General features: G+C 38.5%; 1 protein-coding gene across 4 annotated transcripts in view; it reads left to right on the forward strand.

Annotated features, from left to right (window-relative positions):
- MYO16 (myosin XVI) overlaps positions 1-12,424 on the forward strand; it is a 711,002-nt gene that overhangs the window by 395,592 nt on the left and 302,986 nt on the right. For all 4 annotated transcript variants that reach the window (XR_008538898.2, XM_054665553.2, XM_054665554.2 and 1 more), the window contains exon 15: positions 5,584-5,701. Coding sequence is in view for 3 of the 4 variants with exons in the window: in XM_054665553.2 (XP_054521528.2) it covers positions 5,584-5,701 (118 nt within the window). In the remaining variant the exon portion in view is untranslated. The remainder of the gene's footprint in view (positions 1-5,583; positions 5,702-12,424) is intronic.

The following is a 12,424-nucleotide window of genomic DNA, read 5'->3' on the forward strand; positions in this document are numbered from 1 at the left end:
TTGAGCACCTGCATAATTCTACAACAAGCTCAAAATAATTTTTTTTTTGAAATGGAGTCTTGCTCTGTCACCCAGGCTGGAGTATAGTGGCACAATCTTGGCTCACTCCATTTCCCAGGTTCAAGCAATTCTCGTGCCTCAGCCTCCCAAGCAGCTGGGATTACAGGCATGTGCCACCACACCTGCCTAATTTTTGTAGTTTTTAGTAGAGATGGGGTTTCACCATGTTGGCCAGGCTGGTCTTGAACTCCTGACCTCAAGTGATCTACCCACCTCAGCCTCCCAAAGTGCTGGAATTACGGACATGAGCCACTGCACCTGGCCGGTCAAAATAATTTAATATTGAGAGTCAATTTGGGAGAATAGCATAACCTATCTTCTTTGTTCAAATATGTTAATATCCTGACCACTGACACTTAAGAGTTAGAGTACGTGTAAAACAACATGGTTATAAAATAGCCTCAAGTTAACTAACGGAAATAACAGAAACTGATGACTTACTCATAATGAAAAGGAACAATAGTTTCCCCTCTAAATTATATACAATCATCTATTAAAATGATCATCTGGGAGACAGCAGGCTGTATAATTTCTGTAATGCATTCTCTATTACCTTATGTAAATTGGCTTTAAATTTTAGTTCAAACAAATACATTCTAAAGTGCATTCCTTTGAATCAGGTAGATATAACCCTCCCAAATCAGTTAGCATCTGGGAGTCCAGATTATAATATCAGTGCATATTTCAAGTAAAACTAATTCTAGTTAACTTGTGTGTTTTATTCACTCCTCATGACACATAAAAGATTCATAAATAAATGACTTCTAGTCTCATGAAAAAATATTGCCCAGGTTTGAGCATGGCTTAAATTCCATGTCAGCTATGGTTTTATTGTTTCCCTTTAGATCATTATCCACATGAATATCATTCAGTGTCCAAGATGTTCATGAAAATCATCAGCCATTATATCTGTAAATCATCCAAGTATATGTACAGGAATTAAATACAAGCATTGAATACATTTTTTAATTTACCATAAATCTTTATAAAATTAGAGGGTTTAGTGAAATTAAGTATATTTAAGAGATGAACCAGTACAATAAATCTTCACAGTGTCATTGATGGGTTCTTGGAAACTGTGACTTTAAGCAAAACTATTTCCTGTCTGCTGTAAGAATTTAACTCTTGTTTATATTAATTAGTCTGTGATAAAATTGGTTGCATTAGAAGGTACGTTGTTTTGCTTAAAGTAGAAATTTCCAAGAACCTATTGATGATACTAAGTGAGCACTTCCTATACTTCCTGAAAGGAAAATCTGATTAAGGAAATGAGTAGAAAAGAACATCCTTGAACAGCCTTGATTTATGGAGCTATCTAGTAGAAAGTTTGAAGGTCAGGATAAGATGAAAGGAAAGTTCACTAGGTGGCCCTAAGAGGAGAGGACAATGAGCTGATTAGAGACACAGTTTAGCCATATTTGGTTGTGAGACTGCATTCTGGAATATCACACAGGCCAGCATGGGGAGTGCTGGCAGGCGGGATCAGGTGTGTAGCAAGCACACAAACTGTACATTCCACTGAGAGAGCCTGGTTCATTCTAAAGGAGACAATTTTGCCTCGAATCCTAGGAAAATACTCATTGGAGGTCATTTGGATCAGCAGTTGCCAAATAATGTGTAGTGAAAGAATGATAGAGAAAGAAAAGTCAGTGTACTAGTCTGTTCTCATACTGCCGTAAAGATACCACGTCAGACTAGGAAATTTATTTTAAAAAAAAAGGAGGTTTAATTGACTCACAGTTCAGCATGGCTGGGGAAGCCTCAGGAAACTTACAGTCATGGCAGGAGGTGAAGAAGAAAGAAGCAAGGCACATCTTACATGATGGCAGGAGGTGAAGAAGAAAGAAGCAAGGCACATCTTACATGATGGCAGGAGGTGAAGAAGAAAGAAGCAAGGCACATCTTACATGATGGCAGGAGAGAGAGCGTGCGCAGGGGAAACTGCCAGTTTTAAACCATAGATCTCATGCGAATGCCTTCATGATCATGAGAGCAGCATGGGGAAAACTGCCCCCATGACTCAATCACCCCCTACCAGGTCTCTCCTTTGACATGTGGGGATTACAATTCAACTTGAGATTTGGGTGGGGAAAGAGAGCCAAACCATATCAGTGAGGATGTATTGGGGTGGTCTTCAGTGTAGTATTGTGCAGACACTGAGGAGTAGAGAAACTCTTCCTGTGGTTGATAATAATGGCATCATTGTTAAAATTAAAGATTGCCATCTCAGTGGAGTATGGGAAGCCAGAGAACCCAAAATGAAAGGGTTTGGGTGGAAACTAGAAGTTCACACTGTCACAACACACAGTACTCTCCCTGAAGGAGGTTTTGGGAGAAGAGAGAGAAAGAGGAAGATTCAGTTGGTAACATCTAGTAAGTGAGAGAGTGCAGCATTGAGGTCCAGAAATGACTTTTGGTGATTATATGCAGGTCAAACACTTATTCTTACGAGACGTGACTGAAATCTTTCTGTCAGTCTTAAACCTCATTTGGCCCATCTTAAAAGCCTGCATGAGCTCACCTGCCTTTGTCCTGGGCTTCAAGTGCACTTTACCCACTGGGTAGATGGACGGATGGAACCCGATCACCACAGACATGGCTTTGTTCCCCCACAAAGTTTCAGAGCAGCTAAGAGCAGTTAGGAAGGGCTGTTTTGTTTCTAACCCCTGCATTTGAATTTCAAACATTGGAAGCAGGGCATTTTCCATGACATTAAATTTATTGGAACAGAAAAGTCATGTTTCAGGAAGAAACTACCTGGAACCTTCACCAACTCTGGTCCAAATGAATTTCAACTTTAAGAATATTCAATTCCATTGAAATCACTTAAATAAGCATTCACTATGCAATAGCTTTCAGAGAGCAGACTGATGGGTTGATATCGATTGAGTTAATATTTTTTATAGAGGATGCCACAAGTTCTTACTTTTAGAAAATACAGTAGATTAACTCCTACCATAATAGTCCACGACTTATATAGGGACATAAATTTATAGAAAAAATACCATACATTATAAATAGAAAAAAAAAGTCAATAAAATTTGAATAAGTAAACATTGAGGAAAATATATATATATTTAATTTTCTTCATTTATATTTTTATTTAAATTTTGTTACTGTGCAACGTTGTCATTATTGTTTTTGAAATCAAGGTGAGCAGCGGAATAATGCCAGTTTTGTTTCGCTCAGTATTTCTCTTAATACATTTATTTAGTGCCACCTATCGGCCAAGTGGCTAATTAAAGATTAAAAAATTGGTTATTGCATAGTTTATTTAGCATTTTAATCTTGACTCATGGATGACAACGTACAGTGAAAGAATGCCATGGGGTATTTACATTTTGTTAAGTAGTTGTAGTTTTATATTCGTTTCATGCCTTCTATGTCTTTATTGGTATTTCAGCAGTAATTACTGCATAGTGCAGTGGTTAAGTGTGTGATTCTGAAAGCCAGCTCACCTGGGTTCAACTCCCAGCTTCATTGTTGACAACCTTTGAGCCTTGGGAAAACTAATTGGTCTATGTCCTTTTTTCTGTAAAGCAGTGTAAAATATACACTGGTTCCTAGAGTTCACAGAGAACACACATGCACAGACACATCAACCGTTAGAACACTGCCTGGTACATAGTGAGCACGACAGGAACATTGTCTATTGCTATTCACAAAAGTAAAATTCACTGTTGTTATTTGCTGAATGTTTTCTCTGTGCCAGACGTAAAGCTGAGGGCTTTACACAGCGGACACTGACAAACACTGAAGGAGTTATTCCAGCGTGAGAATTAAGGAAAATGAGGTTTGAGGAATTCAGAGGACCTCCTCAGTGTTACATAATTTCTCATTAGCAGTGTTGGGGTGTGGGGGTAGCTCCTTCTCACTCCCAGGCACATGCATTTAACCATTTCCCTATATTGACTGTTAGGGGAACAAGTTATTAATTACCTGTAATGTCCTTTTTCCAAGAATAATCAAAACATTACTTATCAGACACAACACCAGAATAACTAGAAGCAAAATATTTTTAAAGATTATCCTATTTTTATGACTTTTAAAATAATTGTTTAATGTAATATTATTAATATTTAAAATGTGCTATCATTACCCTCTTATTTTCACCGTATGTATATAACTACATATTTCATATTAGATTATAGGAAAAGATACAAAACAAAGAGTTACTAAGTACTATTTCATTTTTTTCCCAGAAAACATTGCTATCATCACTGCTATCAATTTACTTTTATCATCTTTAAAATTAGATTATTATATACAGACCTAAACCATAAAGTTTTTGTAAGGAATTAATATATGTTTGTCTCCAAAATTCAAACTTCAAACACAGAAGTTTTAACATACTTCACTATTATCACAACTTGTAGCATTTTTTAATTTGTGGTTAGCGTCAAACTATTTTATAATCTTTCACAGTATAAAATACTTCCAGGTTAATTCAACACCTTAATGTAGCAGATGCCAGGAAATTTAAAAGTGGGATCAAAGCGGCCGCGCGCGGTGGCTCATGCCTGTAATGCCAGCACTTTTTGGGAGGCCGAGGTGGGCGGATCACCTGAGGTCAGGAGTTTGAGACCAGCCTGGCCAACATGGCGAAACCCTATCTCTACTACTAAAACTACAAAAATTAGCCAGGCGTAACGGCATGCCCTTGTAATCCCTGCTACTCCAGAGGCTGAGGCAGGAGAATTGCTTGAATCCAGGAGGCAGAGGTTGCAGTAAGCCGAGATCACACCACTGCAGTGAGCTGAGATCGCATCACTGCACTCCAGCCTGGATGACAGAGTGAGACTCTGTCTCAAAAAATAAAATAAAAAGTAAATTAAAAAAAAAAAGTGGGATCAAAGCACTTAAAAAAAAGTAGGATAGTGTTCTCAAAAAACACTATTAGAAACACTAGGGAACAGGAAAACTAGTCCATGTATCAATAAGGTGTTATTGTACTCCCTCCTGTGGCTGATGCAGAAACCGCATGGAACATAACTATCATGCAAGAGATACCCTTGAACCCTCCAGATTTTCATACATTTTGGAGAATTGCTTGGTCCCCATCACCTTCACAGGCAGAGTCAATTGATGAAGAAGCAGTGGCTTTTATTCTACTGTGAATGCTTAAGGAAACATGTCAAGGAAGAATTTCAGCCCCCAGGGTTGGCCTGAGGAGCTTTATCATAGCATTGCAAAGCCACAAACTTGCCAGTCTGCAACAAAGCACAGGGCAGTGAGAGAAGGTGGCACAGGAGCTCAGCTGGGAGTTTCACTGCTGCCCTGTGGAAGAGAATAGTTGTTGTGAGGCAAAAGCACGGCACAGGGAGGATAAATGGGGGTCAGGATTGAAAAAGAGTATGAGTGGAAAGTAAATAAGGATTCAAAGGAATGGTCTATGCCAATGTTTAAATAAATGTATTATTGTAAAATGAATTCTGACTTTTGCTTATATTAATTCAGATGACTCCTTCCCTTCCAAAATGCAAATGCTATTTTACTTCAGTAAAATGTTCTCCTCTCCCACAGGTCATGTGCATCTTAGAAGCCTTTGGACACGCCAAGACCACACTTAATGATTTGTCCAGTTGCTTCATCAAGTATTTTGAACTGCAGTTCTGTGAGAGGAAACAACAGCTAACCGGAGGTAAGTGCAGTATTTGACAACGTGGATTTCCTGTGCCGAGCCAGCATGCGAGCACGTCACACACAGACACGCGATGGACACACCGTGTATGAATCAGTGCTGGGAGAGAAAACCTATTCTTCATGACCGTGTCTGGAAACAGCTTAAGATGCTTCTGGAAAGTTTGTATTACATTAGAACAAGGATCAATACTCAGGCACTCAGTTGAGGGTGTGTGAGAGTGTGTGTGTGTGTGTGTGTGTGTGTGTATACATACCTAGGATGTCAGGTGATAAGTGCTGAAGTTATTGTGAATCAAAAAATATTCTCAAACGCAAGCTGAACCTTTTCAAAATGATTATTGTATGGGCTATATAATGAGAAACCAAACCCAGACCAAACATAGCTGAATTATCCTTACTGAACATAGAAACAAACTCAAATACTTTAATTAAATAAATAATACCTTAGTATTATATATAATTTCTTCACATAATACACATTGAAATCTATTCGAAATAAAACTGAATCCATATAGTTAAATGACTGAATTAAATCTAAACATCAAAATAATTGCCAAACTAAACCCAAGCAGACACTGTTTCGTATTTGATTTACTTAAAGTATATTTTATAAAAACTCCTTATTTAAAATTCAACTAATTTAGAATTCACCTAGAATTTTACATCTTTCCAATTAAAACAGATTATTAATGCAAATTAATAATATAAATACAATTGTAGGTAGAATTTTGATATACTTGAAGTAATCAAATATTTTAAAAAAACTTTTACAACAGCTGTCAGCACATAAACATTTGCCAAATATTATAAATGATTTCTGAAAGAGCTTAATTTTACTTGGCTTTTTAAAGTTACCCTATTTTCCCTTCAGGAAAAAAAAAGTTAGTTTTGACCACAATCTAGAAACAAAAACATTGTATTTTGCAGCAAGTCTATGTCAGAATCAGTTTTCTACTAATAAAATGTGATAAATAACATGCATAAAAACAGTATGAGCCTGGTGCAGTGGCTCACGCCTGAAATCCCAGCACTTTGGGAGGCCGAGGTGGGTGGATTTCCTGAGGTCAGGAGTTTGAGACCAGCCTGACCAACATGGAGAAACCCCGTCTCTACTAAAAATACAAAATTATCCAGGTGTGGTGGCGCATGCCTGTAATCCCAGCTACTTGGGAGGCTGAGACAGGAGAATCACTTGAACCCAGGAGGCGGAGGTTGCAGTAAGCAGATATCACACCATTGCACTCCAGCCTGGGCAATGAGAGCCAAACTCCATCTCAAAAAAAGAAAGAAAGAAAGAAAAGATGCTTTTAGATGTTTAGATGTTGAAGTTAGAAGGTTAACTTATACAAAAGGAAAGCTATTCAATCATTTATTGGTTTTTTAAACCCATGGCTTAGAGTTCTGAAGGTCTGCCGTTTTATGAAGACCTCATCGGAGAACTGTCTTGAGCCTCAAGCTCTGGTTTTCAAGTCTCAGTTTCCTAACACCTGGCTGGGTGTGCTCCTCCAAGGGAAGGGGCCGGATTTACTTCTGTAATACTGAGCACAGTTTTCCCCCTGAGCTCTCAGTGACTGGTGGGTCTGTGGCGATGTTCTCTAAGTGGATAGTAAGTTCTCCAAAAGTAGGAAGCTGAAACATTGAAAGCTCCGTGTTCCAGCCCCTTGCCACTCAAATGTGTGGCCCAAGGACAAGCACTGCGTCATCACTTGGGAGTTTGTTATAGACGCAGAATCTGAGGCCATACTCCAGACTGGCTGATGGAGACTTTAGTTTAACAAGATTCCAGGTGATTCATGGGACGTGAGCGTCTGAGAGCTCTGAGAGCTGAAAGCAGGCCATTCGTGTTTATGCACAACTAGTGCAAGGAGGAGAAGCTCATCTGGGGTGTCACCAGCATGACTTTTTCTTCTCAATTTCATGTTTCCTTTAGCAAGAGGGAGAGAAAATAACTGGCTTCTGAAGGTGTCATCCATTACTAACATTTTTTTTCTTTTTTTTCCTCTTTTTTATTTTTCTGGATAGAATTTAGAGGGTCCTTTTCTTTAGGAATGTTGATTTAGAAAATAATTATATACACATATTAAAAAGAACTAGAAAACTTGTTGTAAACACTGATTAACTGAGCCTTCTGTTAATCAACAATCTCTATGAACACTTGGTCCCTCACATCTTTAGCATAATCAGCTCCACATATACCTCTCAGGCAGCTTGTCCAGGCAGCATTGAGACCCAGAGGTGATACATATTCATAATGATGGGCCTGGAGCAGTTCAATGTTGCAGGAAGTCAGGGACCCCGAACGGAGGGACCAGCTGAAGCCGTGGTGGAAGAACATAAATTGTGAAGATTTCATGGGCATTTATTTGTTCCCCAAATTAATACTTTTATAATTTCTTATGCCTGTCTTTACTGCAATCTCTGAACATAAATTGTGAAGATTTCATGGACACTTATCACTTCCCCAATCAATACCCTTGTGATTTCCTATGCCTGTCTTTACTTTAACCTCTTAATCCCGACATCTTCGAGGAGGATGTAGGTTGCCTCAGGACCCTGTGATGGTTGCGTTAACTGTACAAATTGTTTGTAGAGCATGTGTGTTTGAACAATATGAAATCTGGGCACCTTGAAAAAAGAGCAGGATAACAGCAGTGTTCAGGGAACAAGAGAGATAACCTTAAACTCTGACTGCCAGTGAGCCAGGTGGAGCCATATTTCTCTTCTTTCAAAAGCAAATGGGAGAAATATCGCTGAATTCTTTTTCTCAGCAAGGAACATCCCTGAGAAAGAGAATGTGTCCCTGAGGGGAGGCCTCTGAAATGGCCGCTTTGGGGATGGCTGTCTTTTACAGTTGTAGCGGAGGGATGAAATAAGCCCCGGTCTCCCACAGCACTCCCAGGCTTATTAGGACGAGGAAATTCCCGCCTAATAAATTTTGGTCAGACTGGTTGTCTGCTCTCAAACTCTGTTTCCGATAAGATGTTATCAATGACAATGCGTGCCCAAAACTTCATTAGCAATTTTAATTTCGCCCCAGTCCTGTGGTCCTGTGATCTCGCCCTGCCTCCATTTGCTTTGTGATATTTTATTACCTTGTGAAGCATGTGATCTCTGTGACCCACACCCTATTTGTACACTCCCTCCCCTTTTGAAAATCACTGATAAAAACTTGCTGGTTTTATGGCTCAGGGGGCATCACAGAACCTGCCGACATGTGATGTCTCCCCCAGACACCCAGCTTTAAATTTTCTCTCTTTTGTACTCTGTCCCTTTATTTCTCAGACCAGCTGACTCTTAGGGAAAATAGAAAAGAACCTACGTGAAATATCAGGGGTGAATTTCACCTGATAGTTCAAGGCCCAGAAAAGTTCTCTGAATCATTAAGGAACTGTGACCGTAAATTCAATATAATTTCAGCCTTGCGTAGGGTTTATTTTTCTCTTACGGAAATGGCAATCAGGGCATCGATGACAGGCATGCTCCACCTTTCTCCACTTTCCGTATGGCCTTTCTACTCATTTTGTTCCCCTAATTAACACCCTTAATTTAGTTCTTATCACTTATATTTGTTTGTTTCATAGCTTCCTGCTGTGTTCTTTTAAAACTCTGGCCAAATGATTTGGTGATCGTTTTTTATGTTTTTTATTTAAGAGTAATAAACTGCTATAAAACAAAGTAACAAAGCTAGTGCTGAGATTGCATTCGTAGAAGTCTACCACCTAGATCATAAACGTGGTAGGATCCACAGTGCCCTGAAGGGGTGAGACTGGGAATCAGTTGTTTCCTGGTTTTAAGAAGAGAAATAAAAGCAATATGTTCAGAAAATGTTTATCAGGAGAGTGAAAGTTCCAATGTCATGTTTTTGGAGTAAAGTGTTGACAAAACTAAAAATATTTCCACTGAAAAAGAAATAACTCCAGAGAAATAGGACAAATTTGTTCAAGTATCCCTTACCACATGGAAAGGGTGTTGAGTACAAAGGTATATTATGCGTACTATAAAGAGCAGGTCGATGTTTCCGAGAAGGAACATCTTCACTCAGTCATCAGAAGCTGCCGTGGAACATCCTCACGTCTGCCACGCATTCTCTCATGCCAACGCTGGCTGTGTCTAAGCAAGAGGAAGGGGCAGACACCAGCTGGACCAGATAATTTTACAGATGCTGCCTAGTGCTCAACATTGTTTAAGTCCAAAAATGAAAGCACTCTTTTAGCTGTGGATCTGATGTTCCCATGTCTCCCAGAGTAGCTTAATAGCATGTACTTGTCTCCTGTGCCTGTTAGCATAGACTGAACGGGGTTGATATTAGAATGTGTTAGATTATGTCAGTGTTCAAAAGCTGCAGTAGCAAATGAACACCAATGTGGTGGCTGGAAAGAAATTAATTGTCTCACAGTTCTGGAGGTTAGAAGTCTGGAATTCAGGTGTCTGTAGACGCACAAGCTCTTGACCTCTCTGGGGGGACCTCCCCTGCCCATTCCTAGCTCTGATGGTTGCTGCTGATCTTTAGTGTTCCTTGGCTTGGAGATGCATTGCTCCAGTCTCTGCCTCTATTGACTCATGACCTTCTCCCTGTGCCTCTTCTCTTCTCCAAAGGACACTGGTCACATTGGATTAGGACACACCCTACTCCAGTATGACCTTATTGTAACTTGAGTACAGTAGTTTCACCCTAAACTAAGGTTTTGCTTTCTGTGGTTTCAGTTACGGGAGTTCAACTGTGGTCCAAAAATTTTAAATAGAAAATTCTCAAACAGTTCATAAGTTTTCAATTGCATGTTATTCTGAGTAACGTGATGAAATCTCCTGCCCTCTGGCTCCATCCAGCCTGGAAAGTGAATCACCCCTTTGTTCAGTGTATCCATGATGTCTCCGCTACCCACCTGTTAATCACTTAGAAGCTCTCTCAGTTATCAGATGGTGCCAGTTTCCTGGCTTGTGTTCAAGTAACTCTTATTTTACTTAATAATGGCCTCAGCTTCCTTTTAATGAAAAGGTGAAAGTTCTCAACTTAATAAGGAAAGAAAACAAATTGTATGCTGAGGTTGCTAAGATCCATGGTAGGAAACAATCTCCTACCCCTGGAATTGCGAACAGCATATTGTTATAATTATTCTATTGCATTATTAGTTGCTGTGTTAATTTCTTGCTGTGCCTAATTTATAAATTAAATTTTATCATAGATGTGTATGTATAGGAAAAACATCATGTATACAGGGTTTGGTACTATCCTCAGTTTCAGGGGTCCACTGGGGATCTTAGAATGTATCAATTGAAGGTAAGGGGTGACTACTGTATCTCTGTATTGATGCTATTCCCAAAGAAGGTTACATTCCAAGGTATTGAGGATGAAGACTTCAATATGTATATATATTTTTTGTAGGGCAAAATCCATCCTGCAACAAAGAGTAACGGAGATCTATTGTATGAATTTTTACTTTAAAATGATTTTCAGTTTAAGAATGAAATCATCACTGCTCAAAAAAATAGGCACTGAACACTTTAATAAGCTATCAGTAAATACTTTTGTTATACGTTAGTGATACTTTTAAATAATTCCATCTGCTGTGAAGACTCTTATGAAAGAAAAATTAAAAAACACATTAACTTTAACTACTTAACATACATTTTAAAGAGAGCTGAGTCATTTAAGTCAGTCCCCTGTAAAAGCATTCTGAATTGTAAATGTTCACTAAAATAGTTAATCAGATTGGAGTTAGGCTGCTCTATCTCAAACCAGGTCAAATAAGTGTTGATTACAGATTGAGTTTATACTTTATGGTGGATTGTTTTTCTTTAAATTATCAGCATTTAGGAAATAGTTGTTACCATTTTATTGGACAGGGAGTATCATCATACTAATTTGAAGGTTGATAGGTGCTGTTACTTTCATTGTTACTATTAGTTACACTTTTATAATTTAATGTCAATCTTTCATCAGCAATGTAACCACAGATCATAATATCAAAAATACCAGGCTCAGCTTTATGAAACATGAGCTGTAGATAAGTAAGGACTTTCTTGTTTGGGGAAAATGTAATTTATAAATAACATTCTAGTCTGGCTTCTAGTCCAGTATTTTCCCCGATCTGATTATTTATTTTAGAATATAATTATTTAGGTTCACTGGTGTAAGTGCCACTCTCCCTCAGGATTGAGTGACTTATAAAACATCGTACTATCATCGCACAGACAAGTTTATAAAAAGTTACTGTATAAGTAAAAGGAAAACTTTGCCAACAATGACTTAGTTTTAGCCATACAGTACCTTTTATTTGAGACTCGAGGTAATTTGCTAATACATTGCCTGAATCCCTACAAATTTGTATTTTTCATCTGAGCATGCAAAGAGGTTTACATTGTGTGACATACAAGTCAGTTTATGATATTAATGGCATATTCATGTATGTTTTCCAAAAAGTTTTGGTCCTGAAAATATGTGTTTACAGATTATATGTAACATAACATGCAATAAAGTATTTTGTAGGGCTATACAGTTTTTGTTCATTATGAAAAAAAGTGGGGAAATACACTTTCTTCTCCTTGAAAAAAAAGTTCCTGCCCTTGACTTTCCCATTGACTTCCAGAAACTTCCAACGCCCACTCTCATCCTGTTGCATCCATCTCCTTATGGATACATGACCACTTAGGGCCTGTTCCTGGAAAGGGAATGACAATTCTTTCTCTTCTGCACAAGAGCGTTCCTTGTCTTTTAAGGGTA

Source organism: Pan troglodytes, chromosome 14 (genome assembly GCF_028858775.2).
Source record: "Pan troglodytes isolate AG18354 chromosome 14, NHGRI_mPanTro3-v2.0_pri, whole genome shotgun sequence".
Lineage (NCBI taxonomy): Eukaryota > Metazoa > Chordata > Mammalia > Primates > Hominidae > Pan > Pan troglodytes.